Source organism: Dicentrarchus labrax, unplaced genomic scaffold, assembly GCF_905237075.1.
Source record: "Dicentrarchus labrax unplaced genomic scaffold, dlabrax2021, whole genome shotgun sequence".
Lineage (NCBI taxonomy): Eukaryota > Metazoa > Chordata > Actinopteri > Moronidae > Dicentrarchus > Dicentrarchus labrax.
This window is the reverse complement of record NW_026136845.1, coordinates 27,501-48,913: the sequence shown is the minus strand read 5'-3', so window position 1 is coordinate 48,913 and position 21,413 is coordinate 27,501. Positions and strand designations below refer to the sequence as shown.

Sequence of the window (21,413 nt, the reverse complement as noted above, 5' to 3'; positions counted from 1 at the left end):
CCCCAGTTGGCTCTGTCTGTCTTGGAGCTACATTAGCAATTAGCAAACAGCAGCTTCCCTGTTGGTTTTAGAATTGATTTTAATATTTTACTGATCACTTTTAAAGCCGGTCTGGGTCTGGTACCAAAGCCACGTAGCAGAAACGTTGCCCCCTTATGACCCAGTTCACCTCCTCCGGTCCTCAGCTGATCCTTCTGGTTGTTCCAAAGTCCAGACTTAAATCTAAAGGTGACCGAGCTTTCGCCTTCAGGACCCCTCGGCTCTGGAAAGACCATTCTGCTTCGTCTGTGAAAGCACTTTGTAAACTCTGGTGCTTCATAAATAAAGTTATTATTATTATGACACGCTTGGAAGGCGAGGGGTATTCAGTTTGCTAGAACCTGCGACCCTCCTGCACACAGGTCCTTTCAGTATAAAATCAGTTTACTGTCAACATTTCAAACGTTTACAAAAATAAAAGCAAAAGTGATGTAAAATTCAGTTTTTAATATTATCTTTTTACAGATCAGTGTTTAGTTTAACATCAACAAAGAAACATTCTCCTGAGTTTATTATAAAATACAGTAATTATAAAAAAGATACAAATGAGTGACCATCATAAACCATCAATGATATCTTTATAATAACAAGAGAACAGATACTGTTAGAAACCAGTGGTGAAAAGTACTTTTACTCAAATACTGTACTAAAGTACAATTTAAACCTGTCCTAAGCCCCGCCCCCTTTTGCTCTCTGCTCCAATCACAGTTGAGCAGGCGTCGGTCAACTTCCTCCTTCCCTCTACTTAGATATGCTAGGTGCTAAGCTAATGCATGTTGAAAAGACAACCACATTTTGAAGCTGGTTTAAAGATATAAGAAACATTTAAAGAAACATTAAGTCTGCATTTACTGATATGTTCACATGTTGGTTCATTTACAATCGTACATTTTGTTTTAGATCACGAGTGTTTAGTAAATTTAAAGCTTCCTGAAGAGAATAAAGGCTGAATCTTTGTTATTCACACTGAATGTGTTAAACTTTGTGTCTGGAGTTAGAAACAACAACTCGCTGGAGTCTGCAGACGGGAGGTGATGATTGGACGGCCGGTGTCAAGCAGCAGCTTTGGTTTCCCACTCCTGTACAAACAGAAAGAGTTTACAGACGGATTCAGAAACACGTGTTCATTATGTTCACACGCAGCTGGTAGACAAAAAGGTTAGTTAACTTGTTGAAGAGCAACTTTACACCTCCTGAACAACATGACCTCACAGCAGTGATGTAAAGGTGCACTCTAGGTCACTGTGACATCACTGTTAGGGTTATGCAACAGAGCCATAGATAAATACTAGAACCAGACACTTATTATTCCCAGTGGCGACTAACTGATGATGTATTTTTCAATGTAATGTTACCTCTTTGGTCCGTAGCGTAACGTTAGCGCTCTGAGTGGAGGGAACTAGAAATATTTAATCATTTTATTAATATAATTAATTCCTGATAATGGCATCATCTCTTACATCTCCGCCCTGAATGTTATTTATTTTAAAGACAAAACTCAGATTTTAATTCAAACGATAATTTAACACTTGATCAATTTTGGTCAATAACTTATTAATATAACAATATTTCTTCCACCGCCGCAGTCGTTAGACGAAACCTGTGACTGAATGTTGGCTGTGTTGGACTTCATCTGCTGACATCAGTAAAGAATCTGTGATTTATATTTAAGGTTCTGTAAATATCTGACCTTCCTCTTCTGGAAAACCTTTCCATGTTCGATGAACAGCGCCGAAGGAGCTCGTCTCAGAGTGTTTTTAGCCGAGGCCGTCCGTCGCAGCAGAGGGTTCAGGAAGCCCGCCTGGACCAGCAGAGACCAGTAGAGGTTACAGCAGAGACCAGCAGAGACCAGTAGAGACCAGCAGAGACCATCAGAGGTTACAGCAGAGACCATCAGAGGTTACAGCAGAGATCAGCAGAGACCAGTAGAGACCAGCAGAGGTTACAGTAGAGACCAGCAGAGACCAGCAGAGACCAGTAGAGAAAGACCAGAAAGACAGAAGAGACCAGTAGAGGTTACAGCAGAGACCAGCAGAGACCAGAGAGGTTAAGTAGAGACCAGCAGAGACCAGCAGAGACCAGTAGAGGTTACAGCAGAGACCAGCAGAGACCAGTAGAGGTTACAGCAGAGACCAGCAGAGACCAGCAGAGACCAGCAGAGACCAGTAGAGGTTACAGCAGAGACCAGCAGAGACCAGCAGAGACAAGTAGAGGGTACAGCAGAGACCAGCAGAGACCAGTAGAGACCAGCAGAGACCAGCAGAGACCAGCAGAAGGTTACAGCAGAGACCAGTAGAGACCAGTAGAGGTTACAGCAGAGATCAGAAGACCAGAAGAGACCAGCAGAGGTTACAGTAGAGACAGTAGTGAGACCAGCAGAGACCAGCAGAGACCAGTAGAGGGTACAGCAGAGACCAGCAGAGACCAGCAGAGACCAGTAGAGGTTACAGCAGAGACCAGCAGAGACCAGTAGAGGTTACAGTAGAGACCAGCAGAGACCAGCAGAGACCAGTAGAGGTTACAGCAGAGACCAGCAGAGACCAGCAGAGGTTACAGCAGAAAGACAAGAGACCAGCAGAGGTTAAGCAGAGACCAGCAGAGACCAGAGACAGCAGAGACCAGCAGAGACCAGCAGAGACCAGCAGAGGCAGCAAAGTAAGGGTACAGCAGAGACCAGCAGAGACCAGCAGAGACCAGTAAGGTTACAGCAGAGACCAGCAGAGACCAGTAGAGACCAGTAGAGGTTACAGCAGAGACCAGCAGAGACCAGTAGAGACCAGTAGAGGTTACAGCAGAGACCAGTGAAACCAGTGAGCAGTGTGTAACCCCACATTATAATTTCATATCAATAAATCTGTATTTTGAGATGTTGTTCCTACCTGAGCACGCTCAGTGCAGACGGCCAGCGACTGTCTAAAGGTGCGTTTGTTTTGCTTCCCAGCAGACGCCAGGTTGGTCTCTGACCCCGCCCTCAGCTGCACCGTCCTCTTCCCGGTCAGCTCCAGCTTCTGAACGCCACGCTCCACTTCCACCGACTTCCTGTCTGAAACACAGCGACGCAACAGTCTTTACTCAGGGCTGCTTCTGTTATAGTTTAATACTGACGTCTCCATATGAACAATAAACCATCAGAGAGCAGATTGGATATTTATATATAGTTGTTATTAACTTCAGAAACACTACCGCTGTTGTCCACAAGGGGCGCCAGAATCACGTCTGTGGAGTTCTTAGCAGTGGTTTTACATATTGACCCCGGTTTTGTTTGTCCCGTGCACACTATAGATCCGGGGGTCCTAACCTTGTTCCTCTTCTATTATTAGTAAACAAACTAAATTACACATTTTATGTATATTGCATGTAAAACAAGTGAGTTGGAGGAATTTTGGGCAGATTATTTACCGTTTAGGGAATTCTTTGTCTATATTTTTATATAGATTTATTTTTTATAAGTTTTATAGGTATTTTTTGACAAAGTCTTTTCTTTTATTTGTTGACAATTTACTTTACTTTTCTTCACAAGAGTGAACAAAATACTGAGATATAGGCCTACTTTGTATATTTTCTAGCATCCCTTGGAATCAAGAAGACCTTCTGACCCCTTCATTAAAATTTGGTGACCGCTAGGAGGACGTCTCTGTGTGACTGACCAGAGATATTTGCTTCAACTGGAACTTCAACCGTAGCGGCCGAGCAGAGACCAACATTCAAAAGATTCTAGTGACGAAATCAACCTGAATCCAGTATAAAAGTGTCCGTCCCCAGTTTACATTACGCCCTTTGAGTTTGGTAAAGATTGATGAGCTGAGACTCACTGTGTGTGGTGAAGATGGTGTTACTGTAGGTCATTGAGTCTCTGGACGACACCGAGCTGCAGTGAACTGAATCCTGAGAGCCCTGGAACTGAAATAATGAATGAAATCACAAACACAGATCATTAATATTAATAATAATAATTAATATTATTGTAAAATTACATCTGAATACTTCCTCCACCTCTGCTGAGCTCACATTTCTCTGTATTCTGTTAAATTCAACAGATTTATTTAAAGGTTAAATACTGTATATGAGATATTAAACATTATATTCTCTATATACAGACACAGAGTCACATGGTGTGTCATCATCGACATCTAGTGGTAGTGAATTTAATATTTGAACTTAAAGAGAACTTCTTCCACCACTGGCGACACAGCTGGACCGTACCATGTGCTCCAGTATGGAGGTGTTGGAGTAGATGGGCTGGTCTCGGCCTGTTACATTCAGATGGAAGGGGTCGTCCATGTAGGTGTTGGAGGTGGGAAACTTTCGAATCTGCAGCCCACTGAGGAGGGAAGACAACAAAATCACCACAGAAGAAGAAGAAGAAGACCATGTGGGGTGCCTCAGGGTTCTATTCTTGGACCACCGCTTTTGTCCATTATTTCGATCATTTTTGAAGACAATACAAATCTCATAATCTGAAAAGTTGAATTAGAGGATTTATTGATTAGTAGTTAAGTTTAAAATGAATCACCAAATATTTAAATATTGATTGATATATTGATCATTTTAAGTCATCTTTTAATAGAAAATGTTCAAATTCTCTGATTTCAGCTTCTCAGATGTGAATATTTTCTGGTTTCCTTTATGGCAATAAACTGAATATATTTGGTTTGTGGACAAAATAAGACATTTGAAGACGTCACCTGGTGCTTTAGGAAACACTGATCAACATTTTCCACCATTTTCTGACATTTTATGGAACAAAGAACTAATTGATTAATAGAGAAAATGATTGAAAAGTTAACTGATAATGAAAATTATTAGTTGCAGCCATATTCAGACTTATCCATATTCTTTACTGATGTAAAAGTAAGATAATACCACACTGTTTAAATACTTCAGTAAATATTATTGTGTTATATTTTATATCTGATCATTAATCCATTGATTGTTTGCTTTGTAATCAATCTGAAAAAGTCTTGTTTATTACAATCATTAAAGGATAAACAACAACAACAACAAAAATCTCTCTTACCTGAGAGCTCCACCTGTGTGCTCCTGAGTGTTGTTGCCATGGTGACTGTGATTGGCTCCGTCCTGCAGCAGCTTCAACCATCGCTCCTTTTCATCCGAACTGCTCACCTCCAGTACAGCCACCTGGTCACCGAGCGTGCTCAGTGTGATCCTGTAGGAGTGGTCGGTGTCGGGTCCGGCTCTGACCTCGCATCCTCTGAGCTGGACGGTGTACTGAGGTGAGCGCTCCCTCTTCACCTCCCCGCCCTCCTCCTCCTCCTCCTCCTCCTCCTCATGCTCCTCCTCTCCGAACATGTTGAGCAGACCGGCCTCCACCTGACACAGCAGACTCTGCCACTGACAGTTCATCAGCACGCTCAGGAAACCTGTCAATCAAACATGAAGGTCAGAGGTCACACCAACATAATTTAATACCTGTTGAATTAAAAGAGCTTTACAGAGTTTTAGTCTGTTTACTAGAAGCTGTTTGTTATTTACAGATATATTAGTTGGCTAACGTCGCTGACTGCAGTTCCCCGAACGGCCACTGGTGGCACTGTTAACTACAGTTTAATGACAGTTACATAGAGAAGCTTTAAGAACATTTAGCTCAAACTTTCAAACTTTGTATCAGTAGAGAACAAAAGTTATTAGTTTACTGACCCTACCACCAGGATCTGGGTTATAAAGTAAACACTGCAGCTTTAACAGTGATATCAGTTTACCTTTGTTACCTTTGTCTTTGTTGAAGCTGCAGGGAGCTGAAGGTTTCTCCTCCTCAGAGTCAGTCTGGACTGTACTGGACTGTACAGGAGACACAAAACATACAGAAACTTCACATTTTATGTTTTATAATTGTGTTTATGAGACTCTTGAGCACATTTGTGGTGGGAAAACAGCTTAATGAGACACTTTATGCTGGTTTTTACTTTATTTGTATGCTTTTGTTTAATGTTATTGATGAGAATCCTCACAAAATATAACATTAATATAAATATGTGTGTGTATATATGTGTGTGTGTGTGTGTGTGTGTGTGTGTGTGTGTCTCACCCTGCAGGACAGCAGCTGGTCTGATCGGATCAGAGACAGCGAGCTCTGAGTCTCCATTTCACCTCCAACACTCACTTCCTCTATGACCTGCACACGCACACACACACACACACACACACACACACACACACACACACACACACACACACACACACAACACATACAGTTACTGCACATATACAACAGTAGTTACACCTGAGGTACTGTAGGGATGTGTGACTGTTATCCACCTCTGTGTATGTTACATGATTACATGGTTTGCATTTTGGGCTGAATTGAACTATTTTATACTGTAAAATGTATTTACTGTTGTAGAGTAGTAGAAGAACATACACTGTAATCTGATTATTTTAGTTATATACTCAAAAAAATAGTTTCAATGATTATATTGAAACTTTTAAGTTACACAAACTTCTTGATTAAGCAGCTTTTACTATCAACTTTAAGTGGCACCAACTAACATTCCTGATTATATATGTTTACTAGGTATTTAATGCCACTTCAAATTACTAAAGCTACTAGATCAAGGAGGTTTTTTAACTAACCCTAACCCTAAAATTGAGTTAGTTTTACTTAAAATTGTCAATGTAATCAGTTATTTTACTTAAATTAACTCATCTGGTTTTACACTTGAGTTACTTAAGGACAGTAACTGAGAAATACGCGAATACGTGATATTGATTGATTAGTAATGAGTGTGCAGTGTGTGTGCTCTGTGTGTTGCTGACCTTCTTCCACTCGTCAGCCTGCTGGAAGCTGCCGTATCCCAGAACCAGCGTCTCGGAGCCCAGTGGCACCAGTTTGAGCTGGTGCTGGATCTTCCTGTTGCACTTTGACTTGTAGACGAGCTGACAGCCGCGCAGGCTCAACTCCAGCTGAGGCAGCAGGTCCTGAGCGCACTTATAACACTGACACACACACACACACACACACACACACACACACACACACACACACACACACACACACACACACACACACAGACACAGACACACACACACACACACACACACACACACACACACACACAGACACACAAGTTTTTTTGTTTTCTGATATTTTCAGAACAAAAAAATGGAAAAAGGTTGTTTTGTTTTGTTTTTTATTCTCAAAAACAAAAAAATGTGTTGCTTTTTAATTTTCTCTCTTATTTTCAAAACAAAAGTTAGAAAAAAATTTTTTTACAATGAAAAAACTGAAAAAATGATTTAAAAAAAAAAGTTTTTTCTTAAATAAACAGAAAATGGGAGTTTTGTTGTTTTTATTTTCAAAATAAATCCAGAATAATTGGATTTTCATATAGAAATATATATATTTTGGGAACCTCAGATGTACCTGTACCTAAGTATTCGAGTAAATGTACTCAGTTACTTCCATCCTCACCAGCAGCACGTCGTTCCTGATGATGAACAGCTGTTTGGTCCACTGTCCGAGCCACTTCCTCCTCCACAGGTAGCCGCAGAGCCGGGACTCGGGGACGGGCCTCAGGCAGGGCTGGGAGGCGCTCCACTGGATGTAGTGAGCTCTGTCCTTCACCGGCTCATCATCATCATCATCTTCATCCCCGTACGACTCGTAGTGACTGCTGTCGGACTCCGCCTTCTCTGAGGGAACAACGGAGAGGTTATTGTTATTGTGTGTGTGTGTGTGTGTGTGTGTGTGTGTGTGTGTGAGTGTGTGTGTGTGTGTGTGTGTGTGTGTGTGTGTGTGAGTGAGTGAGTGTGTGTGTGTGTGTGTGTGTTACCAGTGTTGGATGTGGTTGTGTCAGCGACGTAAGGTTCTGCCTCCTCGTACGTATCTTCATCATCACCTCCGAGGCCTCCTGGAGGGAGGGGCGGCGGCACTATGGGGCCCTGGATATGACATCACAGGAAACAGGAAGTGATGCAGGTGGAAGGGGGAGGAGTTATTGAAAGTTTGTTGTTTTTTTCGTTTTGTTTTATATTAAATGTTTTAAATTTATTTGCTTCCCAATTTTGTTTTTCTCATTTCAACATGAAAATCCGTGGCCGCAAAGTCCACTGACCCCCAACCACCACCGTCCGCCAACCATAACCAATGCGTAACCATGACGACGGAGGTAACGTAAAGTTAACGTAGTTCATTTTAACTCAAACCACCAAATCTGACTGTAAGAATCAGACGTGACCCTCTGAGCCGCTGTTCACCTCCACTGCAGTGAACTGGAACTAAACGCTGCCAGTGGACGTAATGTTTGTAAATGAGTTGCATATGAACAAAATCTCCCAGGAGACGAGGTTACTGTGTGTGTGTGTGTGTGTGTGTGTGTGTGTGTGTGTGTTCATCCATCACGTAGACCAGATGCTAATCGGCCGCCATCAATGACCACTTCCTCCCTCTGCAGAGCTCTCAGCCAATAGGACGACAGATAGAGGAGAGATGGCCTCATATGTAAACACTGAGCATCCTGTCACTCCCTCTAACACACACACACACACACACACACACACACACACACACACACACGCACACAGTAACCCGGCCGTCTCCTCCCAAACCTCAGGAGGACTCGGTCTGTCATTACTGACCCACATCACAAACCTCCTCCTCATGTTATCTAAAAAAAAAGCTCTTTTTTCTTTCCCGACCACTTTTCTTTAACCATCAGGACGTAAAGAAAAACAGTGAGCAGAGAATCGGAGTCAGGAAGAGTTCAAATCTTTACATTTCACACCAGATCTGAGGATCACACTGAAGGATGCTCCTGAGCAGTGAAGCAGGAAGTAGTCAGATCCAGATGTATTAAAGTTTATATAAACTTTATATATATATGTGTGTGTGTGTGTGTGTGTGTGTGTGTGTGTGTGTGTGTTATATATGATCTCATTAGATGCTTCTGACTCGTGCATTCATGTAAAAGCAGTGTTTAACTGTAGTTGGTTGAGTTAGAGTTTATATTCAATTATTCCTCCCGTCCATCCCTCCAGACCTCAGATCCACTCTACATACTCTTTAACGGTATTGGACTTTGCATTCGCTCTATGTATGTTTTACTTGTTGTCTCGAGTCTTTGTAAAGGAGAATTGGCACTCAACTGAGTAATCTGTTAAATAAAAGTCAAATCAATAAATACAAATATAATCAGACTTAAATTAATGATTATTTTCATTATGGATTCATGAAATTTCCCAAATGTTACATTTGGTATGGGTCTTGGTTCATTTGTGAACCTCGAACCTTTAAATGTTTTTACATGAGAAGGAAAGACTTTAGTACAGTACTCGAGTAAATGTAGTTAGTTACATTCAACCACTGGTCCTGTGTTTCCTCGGCAACCAAAGGTGATAGTGAAGGAACCTGTGAAGCAGCTTTCTGTAACTTTTAGAGCAGAATTTGTGTTTTATCTGATTCTTAACATGTTAAAGTAAAACCACGTATTTCCAGCAGGTTCCCGTTTATAATAATGTTCATATATCTCAAACTTATTCAACTTTAGTTTAAGTTAAGTTTGATGGTGTATGTATAGGATATAAGTAGTTTTCAGGTTATGTATTTATTTATTAGGATTAATATGCTGTATTTTACATCTTTCTACTCTACCACAATTCAGAGACAAATATTAAAGTTTTTACTTATTTATTTGACATTACTTTAAAGATTCAGATGAATAATATAAATAAGTATCAACAAATAAAATAAAATATCAGGATAAACTGGTGGTAAATTAATAAAAATGAGCTTTTCTTTTGGTACTTTGAGTATAATGTGAGGCCAATATTTTGGTTATTTTCCAAAGTTAAGTTTAAATGCAGGACTTTAAGTTAAATATTTATTTATTTATTTATTTCTTCCACTACTTCCACTAGGACAGATATTAGAAATGTGTTGACTCACCCCGTTCCTCAGCCACACCAATGAGTCCCGCTTTAAGACCAGCTCAGAGGACCGGACACCTTCTGCACACACAAACAAATCTGATTTCAGACTGAAAACACGTTTCATTTCATTTTACACCTTTATAAACATTTTATAAACATTTTATAAACATTATTTTAATTATAATATATTTTAATATAATATTGTCCAAAATAATCTGAAATGTGTTTTCAATTCAAAACCGAGAGCTCAGGAAAAAGAAGAAACCTCCAGAGTGTCGGACCGGTTCCTGTGATGTGAGTGTTACCTGTCCCAGGTGAGTCTATCTGCTCGTTGCTAGGAGACAGTGATGGACAGCTCATGATCATGTACTCAGCATCTTCCACTGGAAACACAACAGACATCCATCAGTGTCAGTAAACATGTTACTACAGTTCACAGATCCACAGACTGCTGGTTGTGGTTGTACAGCAGCCTGTTCAGTGGCCCTGCACTTCAATATGTTCTCTGTATCATTAATATTATTAGTATCATTAATTATAGTAATATTAGTATCATTAATTATAGTAATATGAGAATCATTAATTATGGTAATATTAGTATCATTAATTATAGTAATATAAGTATCATTAATTATAGTAATATTAGTATCATTAATTATAGTAATATTAGTATCATTAATAGTATTTCCTAATACTCTAATAGCACTTTACCAGGAGTGTCGTTTGTTTGCAGTTTGGACAGCAGCTCTGAGATGGATTTCTTCTGAGCCTGAGCGATGTAACTCAAGTTCTCTGAGTCCAGAACAGACAGGAAGGACTGCAGGTCCCAGATCAGCTTGGCCAGCACTAAAGACAGACAGACAGGCAGACAGACAGTCAGACAGACAGGTAAACAGCTGAACCCACAGACCCCTCAGCCGCCCGTCTGTTCAGCCTCATTAACGACTTCAATCTAATGTGAAAATTGTCTTTATCTCGATCTGACTGAGTCATCGTTGGACTGTTGACAGAAGCAGAAGCGATGAGTCATGTTTGTTATCAAAGACTCTTTTCACTCGGCTGGTTCATCGACGGAAACAGACTCCGTTAGTCGTTATTAGACTTTAACGAAGTAACCGTCCTCACATTAATACACGAAACTCACAGAAGTGTCTGATTTCTGTCGTTTGACCTTCGACTGGATCTCTTTAATGACCTCGTCATCTCGCTGTGGCGTCTTCTTCTGCAGCGGTTCGTTAGCAGCGAGTGGAGAATAAGCTCCACCCACCGTTTATCTTCATCAACCAATTAACTGCTCACACATTTGTTGAACAATGTCACATTTAGCATGTAGCATTTAGCATGATAGGATGTGTGTTTAAAGACAACCATTGGATGCTAACTCATACTGACATACTAGCATCGTAACATCCAGGGGTCTAACTGCAGGCATATTACGCAAGTTTTACTTTTTAAATCTGGATTTGGTAACAAAACAAAAACCTAAAATATACTAAATGTTAGCCTACATGCTAAGTTTCCTGCGCTTATGCTAACATGCTGATTCTGATTTTTAAGATAAACCAACAAAAACTTAAAAAACAACAAAACAAAAGGATTAAAACAAAACATTAAAACAAAAGGAACATTATTTAAGCAGCAGTTAAATAAATTCACGAAAGATTAATGAATCAAAAATCTAAATAAGCCAATAAAATAAAATAATTGAGTTTTGGAACAAAATTTATAGGAAATAACGGGTTAGGTTATTACGCTATATGTAGCCTAGCATACGGCCATTACTTTACTTTTAAGTAAATATTAACCTAAAATATTTAAAAGATTTAAATTCAAGTTTTAAATAATTTTTAAAACTTTGGTGTAACCTTTAAATATCTACGTTTAAAATGCTGTAAACATGAACTACAACAACTAAACCTCCTCATTATGTCTCATGAACAGAAACTGATGAGTTGAGTTGGTCGTCAGCAGGTTGATAAAACATGAGCAGCGTCATGAAGTCGCTCTGTGTTCCCGTCGGATGAATGAAGCTGTTGTCTCTCTTTCACTCAATGAACACTGACTGTGTGTCTTCAGAGGAGCTGAAATCATTGAAGGCAGCGATGTGAGACGCCTCTCACTTCACATTATCGCCGTCACACACAGTTAAAAATACAAACAGTGGTCAGATATTCCTGCTTCATCCATCTTTATCTCTTATATTTATATAGAGAGGTATTTCTGAGTCTTTCTTGGTTCCAGGAACAGAAACTTCCGTGTTCCTGTGATATTTGTTCTAAATGTTTAAGTGTTAAAGAGGTGAAACACTGAAGCTGCTGTCTGTGTAAAACAGAACCGGTTAATGAGTGAAGGAACACCGGACTGACGGCACCTGTTCAGGTGACGTTTCCCATCACAAATATTCCGGCATTCCGGCCTTCACACAGGACACACAGTGATAAGCTGCTGGACGCTGCTAATGTTTAACACAGAATAAAGAGAGAGTGTTGTTAGAGTCGAGGGAACATTTAAAGCAACCTGCAACCTGGAAAACATCCTCAATGACCACCAGAACCACCTAAAGAACCTCTAGAACATCTTCACTAATATAAAAGAGTTCTACAACCAACAGAATGACTTATAGAACCCACTGAAAGACCACTAGAACCCTAAAGAAACAGTACAACCACTTAAACATCTAAAGAACCGTTGGAATCTCCTAAAGAGATCAGAGACCATCCTAAATACTTTCTAGAACCTTCTCAGTGACCAATTCAACCTCCTACAGGACCACAAGAACCACTCAAAGAACCCCTGCAACCATTAATCTTCTTCACAATAACGACTAGAACCACAAAAAGGACCTGGAGGACCTCATCAGTGACCACTAGAACCTTTTAAAGAAACAACAGAACCACCTCAGTGACCATTGCAAGCTACAGCATGACTAGAACCACCTAAAAGGCCCGTAGAACCTTGTTGATGACCACTAGAACTGTCTTCAGGACTGTAGAAGCTCCTGAACGTCTGAACTGCTTTAAAAGAGTTCTACAACCAACACAATGACTTCTACACCCTGCTGAAGAAACAGTAGAGCCACATAAAGATCTTAAGAACCTCATCACTGACCACTGGAACCTACAGCATGACTAGAACCACCTAGAAGACCTCCAGAACCTCCTAGAACTATACATTTTAGAACTTATTGCAAACGTATGACCAGTTGGAGCCACAGAGACTGTAAGGGATCAAACTGACTCTCAATCAGTTTCTAGAACTGTAATCGACTTTGTTGTTGTTGTTGTTCTCTGTTCCTGTTTAGAACCGACGTGAATGAGCCGCAGAGGTTCTGCTGAACTGACCTGAGAACAGTGTGAATTACCATGAGAAGGAGGTGAAATGTAAGAAATGCGACAGCGTGTGAGCTCCATTGAGACGGACAGACTGAGTCCATTCACTGTGTGAGCTGAGTGGGAGACGGAGGTTAAAGCTTCCTGATTATCTGCTCTCTGCTGACTTTAAGGATCCTGTCGCTCTGTTTATCAGCCCGCTGCTGTTTTAAACAGTGAGCGCCACATAGCTCGCACACCCACGGCCCCTTTATCAACAACAACAACAACAACAACAGAGAGTCGGCCCGCTCACAGGTTCTGCTGCTGCACGGAGAAACAGTTTGTGTTCCTGAACGCTGCTAATCTGACCATCAACATCACTTCCTGTCCCTGGCTTTGATGCTGCAGGACGACACACACACACACACACACACACACACACACACCACACACACACACACACACACACACACACACACACTCTGTCCATTTGAATGAAAGGCCGATAATCTCATTCTGTTAACAACATCAACACAAACAGAACTCAGCCTCGTTATCTGGACTTATTGATCTGCTCTGAACGACTGTTGACTGTCTCGTATTGTTTTCAGTTCATGCTGTGACAGTTCTCTAACAAATCCACAAACAAACAAAAAAAATTATGAAGTTGATCAACAAATGACGAACAAACTGACAAATCAACAAACTGCAGAAGAAACAAACTAATGAACAAACAAACAAACACAAACAGAAGTTTTATAAACTGTTTTTCGATTCAAGTGTGAATAAAATATTCGGCCTGATATTATTATTGTTGTTTGTTGTTGACTGTTTATTGTTTACACCGGTCAGGATGTTGTTGTTCCCTGCTGCTGTTTGTTCTGTTTGTTCTGTTTGTTCTGTATTTTATGGAACAAATTTCAAAGTAAAAGTTTCAATGTTTGTGTCTTTCTGGCCGATGCAGCTGATCCTGTAACTGACTGTGGTTAAAGAGTGTGTGTGTGTGTGTGTGTGTGTGTGTGTGTGAGAGTGTGTGTGTGTGTGTGTGTGTGTGTGTGTGTGTGTGTGTGTGTGTGTGTGTGTGTGTGTGTGTGTGTGTGTGTGTGTGTGTGTGTGTGTGTGTGTCTGTGTGTGTGTGTGTGTGTGTGTGTGTGTGTGTGTGTGTGTGTGTGTGTGTGTGTGTGTGTGTGTGTGTGAGTGTGTGTGTGTGTGTGTGAGAGTGTGTCTGTGTGTGTGTGTGTGTGTCAGGGTGGAGCAGCTTTCTCTTTCATCCTCTGATGGTAAACACAGGGCGGCAGAAACGTTTACATTACCGAGCTGCTGTCGTCCAATCAGCTACGAGTTCTTAAACCACAAACACAAGAGCATAGGCTGCTAACGTTAGCATGCCAGGCTAGCTTGCTCACTACCTACAGCAGTGCCATTAAAGTTCATTACTTCCAAGGCAAAGAGTTGGTGTATATTAAACATGGATGCTATCAGAGGTTAACTCCAGACAGAAGATCAGGTCTGTCCTGATGTTTGGGGACGTTTGTTCTCCAATAAATCAAACACAGCAGACATCCTACAGACTATTAACTCTAAAATATATCTTAACATAGAAACTGTCTCATTATACTTACAACGCCACTGCAATACTAAACAACGATACTTCTGTTTGTCTGCATAATATCAGGATGGGGGACAATATTGTGACCTTTGACCTGTCAGCTTACGCCTGATAATGTTACTACGGAGAGTTAAAGTTGGGATAAACTGGAATCCCTTTTAGTTCCAGTTAACTACAGCAGTCGGTGTTTGTACTGTTGGTCTGCAGACGTTGGACACAGCAGTCTGGATCTAAACAGTCTATTAGCTCTCGGTCTCCTGAGGGCGGCGGGGGGGCGGCGGGGAGCGATGATGAGGGGCGGGAGGAAGGATGATGGAGAGGACAGACGGGTGTTTCCGATGGTCGCTGCAGTTAACATACCATCAGTGTGATAACGAGGAGGAACTTATGACATCAGCAGGTTATAATGTAGATATTTCTATATATAAATATCTGTTAATGCAGGTTTTTATATTATTTACAAGCTGCCAACACATTATAATGTAATTGTAACTATTATAATGTAATTGTAAACAACTCTATTTCCTCCTGTTGGAATCCATTAGTGACGTTTTATCTTATAATTATTATTTACTATCTAATAATTATGTCTTCCATTTGTGGAGGCTGCTGTAGGTAACGAATATTCTACATTATAAACTTTTAAACAATTATATCTGCGTACGACTACATTATAGTGTGATAAACCATTTATTAAAGGTTTGCTTATAAATGTTAAATTATTAGGGAGACTTAAAGTAAAGTCTTATTTTCTATAGTGAGGTGATAACATGCTGTAAATTATAAATGAAACAACATAAACAACAACATACATGAAATAACTTACACTAAAATGTAAACGTTTTTATCAAACATGTAATAATTAACATTTAATATCAGATATAACATGTGAATTATTATATTAATTACATTTATTTCATGTGATATATAGAATAAATAGTTATATTTATATTTACAGTTATATGAACACATTTGCTTAAGATGATTTATTTTATATCAGTTTAAAAGATTCAAGATTACACTGAAACTCACTGTTCTTTAGTTTGATCTCCTGTTGTGTGAATTATTCTTATATCATCACAATGTTTCTGTAGTTTCTATAATAAAGTGAACACAGTACCTTTCTGTTTGTCCATGTCTGTCTGTCTGTCTGTCTGTGATGTCAGTAGCTGATCTTCAGTCTCATGTCTCCGCCGAAGAGTCCCAAACATCAAACAGAGAGAGAGAAGTTTTGGTCCTCGGTGAGCTCGGTGTGAAACAGTGTGAGCTCTGATGGGGAGTCCTGCCTCTGAGTGACATCGACAGGAGGGAGGAGCCAGAGGACGGACCGACACACACACACACACACACACACACAGCAGACACACACACACACACACACACACACACACACACACACAGACACACACACACAGACACACACACACACACACAGCAGACACACACAGACACACACACACACACACACACACACACACACACAGCAGACACACACACACACACACACACACACACACACACACACACACACACAGACACACACACACACACACACACACACACACACACACACACACACACACACACACACACACACACACACACACAGCCTCAGATCTTCTTCCTCTGTAGAGCTCCACTGCTCTCCAAAACCAGTAAACACTCTTCCTTCATTATGTGCACAAAGTCATAATTATAATAATTATCTCCTAATTGTCTCATTGCAACTTATCTCGTAATTTTGACTTAAAATGAAGTTTTTCTTTATTATCAAGTTTCATTCATCAATCAAAGTTTTCATCAACGTACCTCGATGGCGTCATATCCCCTTTGTGCCTGCGTCAGCGTTGTGGTTGTCTGCCAGAAGCTGTCATACATTGACTGTTGATCCAGTGTGAAGCCACATTGTTACCATCCACTGTTTAGATCTTGGTGCTTTTTAACTCTAGATTTGAACCGGATGAAGGATTTTAGTCATCGGACGTCTGGATCTTAAGTTATCAGAGAAACAAGCTGAGCTAACGTTAGCAGCAGCTCGGCTCGCAGCCCCTCCGGGACGTCCTTTGTCTGTCCAACAGCGTGGGAGAAGCAGTGATTGTTAAGGTGGAACTGCTTTATTCAGTGTGTTTAGTGGTTTTAATGTGTTGGAGAGGAGGAGACCTCTATGGATCATTGGGCTCCTGGTAGAAACCTGTTAACGTTAGCATTTAGCTGAAAACCCTGCTGTATGTAAGTGAAGCCTCTGAGCTGCTCGCTGTTGACTCTCTGTGTTATTTCCTGAATCTAAAAATAATTCTGTGAATGAAAATCTGAAAGAAATCTGAGCACAGTCTCCTCAAAGCAAATAGAAATGCTCTTTATTGTAACTCATGGTTAATCATTCACATCACCATTCACCTGTTACATCACCTGCATCCAAAACAACAACAACCAGAATTATATCGTCATTCAGTGGTTCAGTATGTACAGCAGCAGGGCGGCTGCGGACAGGTGAGTCCCCGCCAACGAGTCCGACCTCTGACCCCAGTCTGACCCCAGTCTGACCCCAGTCTGACTTCAGTCTGACCTCTTTTCAGTTTAACTCTGGATTAAAATCCGTCGTGCACCTCTGCCAGCAACCCGTCTCTGCCAGCGTCGTTTATATAAATCTATTAATTAAAGGCTAAATAAAAATATGACATCATCACCATGACATCATGCTCGCAGCTGTTCAAATATCCGACTCGTTGGCGGCGACCGGGTCTCGCCGAAGTCGCCCTGCGTGTTCAAATAATTTTGTTAAAAAAAAGAAACAATAAAACACTTTAAAATATACAAAAAGAAAAAGAAAACGTGGAACAATCTTTGTGTCATCATGGTGTCAGTCACAGCAACCCACTTCCTGTTTCTAACTACTCACAACCAATCAGAACAAAGCGTAAATCCTCTCAGTATCATCAAACAGCGTCAGAATCATTCCTCGCGAAAAGAAAGAGTAGAGTAAAGGAAATCATCAACGTAAAGTGACCGATGCTCGCTCGCTCGACAAACATTCATCCCCACAGGTACAGGAAGCGCGTGGTGGCGAGGCAGACGTGGTGGCGTGTGATGCAGGATGTGGCGGCGGTGATTATTTTTGGCGTCGTGCGGTGAGAGTGAATTCAAACCTCACACACGGGTCTGAATTTAAAGGAGCGTCGATAAATCACATTAACACAAAAACAGCAGAGTAATGACTGCGGACGCTCTGAGGGTTGACGGGGGCAGATGGTTTGTTACACAGAACCGTCTGGGAGCGATTGTTTGGAAAAGGGCGGGCACTTTAAAAAAATACTGATTGGATGAACCATCTGTCAGCGTCTACAACTGTTACAATACTTGTTTGTGTTGTATTATTTAAAAAGTTCCTCTAAAAAGTCAAAATTATGATTTAAAAAATCGAGATTTTGAGATAAAAGTCACAATTTTGAATTAAACTAATTGTATTTTTTTTAACTTTACATGTTTTTTTTCAATTATTTTATTATTATAAGTATTGATCTTTTTATTTTACTGGCAGAAAGGGGCTTCCATACAGAGTCTGCAGGGTCGAGATGTTGGTTTTACTGTATTGTATTCAATTATATAAAAAGTTCCATAAACAGGAAATAATCTGCTCAAAATTCATCCAAATGTCTCGTTTCACTCAAACTTCCTGCAGTTACTGAGTTCACTGTTTGGGTTCATTGTACAGTTTTTAATATAAATGAAATATCCATAAAATATGAGTCTGTTTATTAATGATAGAAGGAAAAAGGTTGGGAACTACCGTGTTAGTCTGGTTTACCTGCAGGAGGAGAAAAGGCTGGATGGAGTCTTTATATCACGTTATCTGTATTAATTTGATTTATTAAAATATAATTGCACCTTTAAATTCATCCAGATGGAGGTTCAGCTTTGAATCAACGCCCGTGTTCGTATAACGAGTCCTTTAGATTGAACTCATCCATGTTTGTGGAGATCAGATATGATGCTGATGGATATTAATATACTTTCAGGATATATAACTATGTGTTAAAGTCGTCACAGATTCACCGAAGTGTTAACGAGTCCATCAGTTCACTTCAGGTTGAATAATGTGTAAAGATCTCCAGTCATTTCCCATCATGCCTCTGTCCTCCGTCGTCTCCTCTGATGGGGAAAATGTATTGATATAATTCACTTTTTTTTTTTTTTTAAAGATGATTTTACATTTTCATTCAGGTTTTAATAACAAACATGCCACTTCTCTATGGAGGTTAAAAAATAGCTGCACATCATTTGGTCACTAAGCAACACTAGCCCACGCTAAATGTCTACAACCTGCTTATTGGACGAACCGGAGCTGTGCAGAGTGCAGTTCAGGCTCTGGTTCACATTGTTCTTCTACACTATCTCCCAGTGTGTGTGTGTGTGTGTGTGTGTGTGTGTGTGTTCAGATAAAACAGGGCAGTGGCTTTTGCTGAAGAAAGAAGAACAAGGAGGAGACAGTTTCATCACAGCCAATAGGAGCTGAGTTTGGGTGAAATGGCGTCTGTTTATATGAAGATTGATTTAATATTTGTTGAGTATTTTGTCCCATAACGATAACGACACTGCTGTGTCTCAGTACAGAGCTGCTAGCGGAACTTTAAGCTCTTGTTTTGGTAATAGAGACACATTTTATTGAACTGAGGGCTAAAACAACAGCTCAGTTCATCAGTTCATCAGTTCATCAGCTGATGAGAGAGGCTAACGCTCCAGCCTCTGTGGGGGAGTGTCAGACTACGGTTGTGTAACAGGAAGCTCATTTCTGCCAGTAAAATACAAAAAAGAAGATGAAAACTTGAAGAAATGTTCATGTTAAATCGAAATGATGAGATAAAATAAGTATCAAAATGATCAATTTGTATTTCATTATTTAGATTTAACATGAACATTTGTTTTATTCTCATGATTTCATCTTATTTTTTATTTTACTGGCAGAAAGAGGCTTCCATACACAGGCCAGTGCAGAGCTTTCCATTATAAATATATATAATAATACAATAAATCAATAAAGATAAGTTGATGTCTTCAGCAAATGTTTCATCAACAACAAATGAGTTACAGCTTTATTAGCTTTATTAGCTTTATTAGTTTCGTCTGTGATCAAACTGTCTCCTCGTTCTTCTTTTAGGTGCTGGGAAAGAAACGCTGTCATTATGACATCATAGCTGGCTAAGCCAATAGGAACGATCCTTTTGAAAAGGTCTGTTCCTCACAGTCAGCATCTAATCTGTACTGAGAACTGACTCCGAGTCAGCAGGAATGTTGTTCTTTAAAGCCCGACTGCAGCTGGAAGCTCGATAATAAAATATATTCCCTTCAGTTGGAATAGAACCAGCAGGGATTCGCGTCTGCAGCTGGTGTCATCTGTCTAATGTTTAATCTGCTGTATGGAAAACTTTTAATGCTTAGATTAGTGGGATTAACATATAAACTCCGCTTGAGAAGAACAGTAGAATTAACTTCATTTCCCAGAATGCAACCAAACGAACAGAGGACTCGTCCGTATCCGTCGGCTCCCGCTTCACAGTTTAAAGTTTTCAGACGGATGAGAAAAGACCAGGAAGTGTCGTCACGTCGTGCCGGGTCACACCAGAAATGAATGTGTCTAAAGAAGGTCTAAAGGTTTATATCGTTTATAGATCTGAGTGTTTCAGGTCATTTAAAAAGACAAACAGTCTGAAATGAACACCAGAGTGCACAGACTCTAGAGATTAGCCAACGTGATCCTACATCATCTGTATTATTGTGTACTCGGAGGGGGCGGGGCTTAATCATACAGTGGGCGGAGCCACTCAGAGTTATCCCGTAAGTAAATCCACTGCAGCTTAAGAAAACATCCCTTCTTTTAAACACATGAAAATAAAATGTGCTGTCGATTTACTCTTAACTTGTATTTCATTCATTTGTAGTGCTTTTATTCTGAAAGATAAATATGTTCTTAAGGTGCAGTGTTCATTTTTACTCGTCAAAGTTCAGCCACATTAAAGAGATTCTGTTGAAATTGAATGAGTCTAAAGGTTCAGATTAAAATGCTGGTGTGACTCTTCACTCTTCCTCAGGTGGAGAAACAAACTATTCATTAAAAGAAGTCGTGCAGCTCTTCTGCGCTCCGTGCGTACAAACATCGCTCTCTCGACTAGAAGCGTATCAAACAGGAGTCGTGGTGTTGTTCTGGTTCTGGTGGAGTTGACGCTGCAGCAGGAATCTAACCTCTGTGAATCAAACCTGAAGCCTGAGCCGTCCCGCTGACAGAGCTGCTGCTGCGGCGGCGGCGGCGGTGAAGAAGATGGCGGCGGTGCTGATGATGACGTTTTGTTCAGTTTTTTTTTTTTTCAGGATCCCGCAGTGATCCAAGAAGAGCAGGGGATTGTGGGAGATGCAGCCTCCAGCGGCGTCAGAAGAGGCAGACTTTCTTCTTCAGGTCGTTTCTCTTCCAGACGGAGAGGCAGTCGAACTCCTCGATGGACATCCCGAAAACACTGAAGAACTCCTCCTGAGAGAGGTGTCTCTGCAGGGGCGAGAGACATAGAGACAGACAGAGA

General features: G+C 40.6%; 2 protein-coding genes and 1 long non-coding RNA gene across 14 annotated transcripts in view; 1 reads left to right on the top strand and 2 right to left on the bottom strand.

Annotated features, from left to right (window-relative positions):
- Positions 1 to 471: 471 nt before the first annotated feature.
- On the bottom strand, positions 472 to 17,042 carry si:dkey-220o5.5 (actin filament-associated protein 1-like 2). 2 transcript variants are annotated; one of them, XM_051394325.1, is made up of 15 exons: positions 15,965 to 17,042; positions 10,636 to 10,770; positions 10,230 to 10,307; positions 9,941 to 10,002; positions 7,830 to 7,938; positions 7,469 to 7,689; positions 6,814 to 6,993; positions 6,086 to 6,172; positions 5,760 to 5,838; positions 5,057 to 5,420; positions 4,243 to 4,360; positions 3,852 to 3,939; positions 2,919 to 3,082; positions 1,730 to 1,840; positions 472 to 1,118 (listed from the first exon to the last, which is right to left on the bottom strand). In XM_051394325.1, exons 1-15 carry the CDS (start codon positions 16,053 to 16,055, stop codon positions 1,092 to 1,094), a joined length of 1,914 nt encoding a protein of 637 aa, XP_051250285.1. In that variant the 5' UTR covers positions 16,056 to 17,042; the 3' UTR covers positions 472 to 1,091. The 2 variants fall into 2 exon arrangements, with proteins under 2 accessions (XP_051250285.1, XP_051250286.1); XM_051394326.1 differs by having other exon boundaries at positions 5,769 to 5,838.
- On the top strand, positions 1,807 to 2,907 carry LOC127360069 (uncharacterized). Of its 5 annotated transcripts, XR_007883165.1 has the most exons (4): positions 1,807 to 1,916; positions 2,117 to 2,158; positions 2,441 to 2,588; positions 2,773 to 2,907. It is a non-coding gene; the product is annotated as an uncharacterized LOC127360069 (long non-coding RNA). The 5 variants fall into 5 exon arrangements; XR_007883162.1 differs by lacking the exon at positions 1,807 to 1,916 and having other exon boundaries at positions 2,095 to 2,158; positions 2,783 to 2,907; XR_007883161.1 differs by lacking the exon at positions 1,807 to 1,916 and having other exon boundaries at positions 2,095 to 2,158.
- Positions 17,043 to 17,179: 137 nt separating the features above from the next.
- LOC127360068 (dematin-like) overlaps positions 17,180 to 21,413 on the bottom strand; it is a 27,640-nt gene continuing 23,406 nt past the window's right edge. For 6 of the 7 annotated variants that reach the window (XR_007883155.1, XR_007883158.1, XR_007883159.1 and 3 more), the window contains one exon: positions 21,316 to 21,379. Coding sequence is in view for 1 of the 7 variants with exons in the window: in XM_051394328.1 (XP_051250288.1) it covers positions 21,266 to 21,379 (114 nt within the window). In the remaining 6 variants the exon portion in view is untranslated. Of the gene's footprint in view, positions 21,380 to 21,413 lie in introns of all 7 variants that reach the window. The other variant, XM_051394328.1, reaches the window with a different exon arrangement.

What these genes read in the sequence shown, in the direction of transcription:
- si:dkey-220o5.5 (XM_051394325.1), bottom strand. Translation starts at nt 16,055, where the DNA reads ATGTTTGGGACTCTTCGGCGGAGACATGAGACTGAAGATCAGCTACTG. An exon ending in GCAAACAAACGACACTCCTG is followed by an intron (nt 10,308 to 10,635) that starts GTAAAGTGCTAT and finishes TTGTGTTTCCAG; the next exon opens with TGGAAGATGCTGAGTACATG. An exon ending in CCTCCATACTGGAGCACATG is followed by an intron (nt 3,940 to 4,242) that starts GTACGGTCCAGC and finishes TCATTATTTCAG; the next exon opens with TTCCAGGGCTCTCAGGATTC.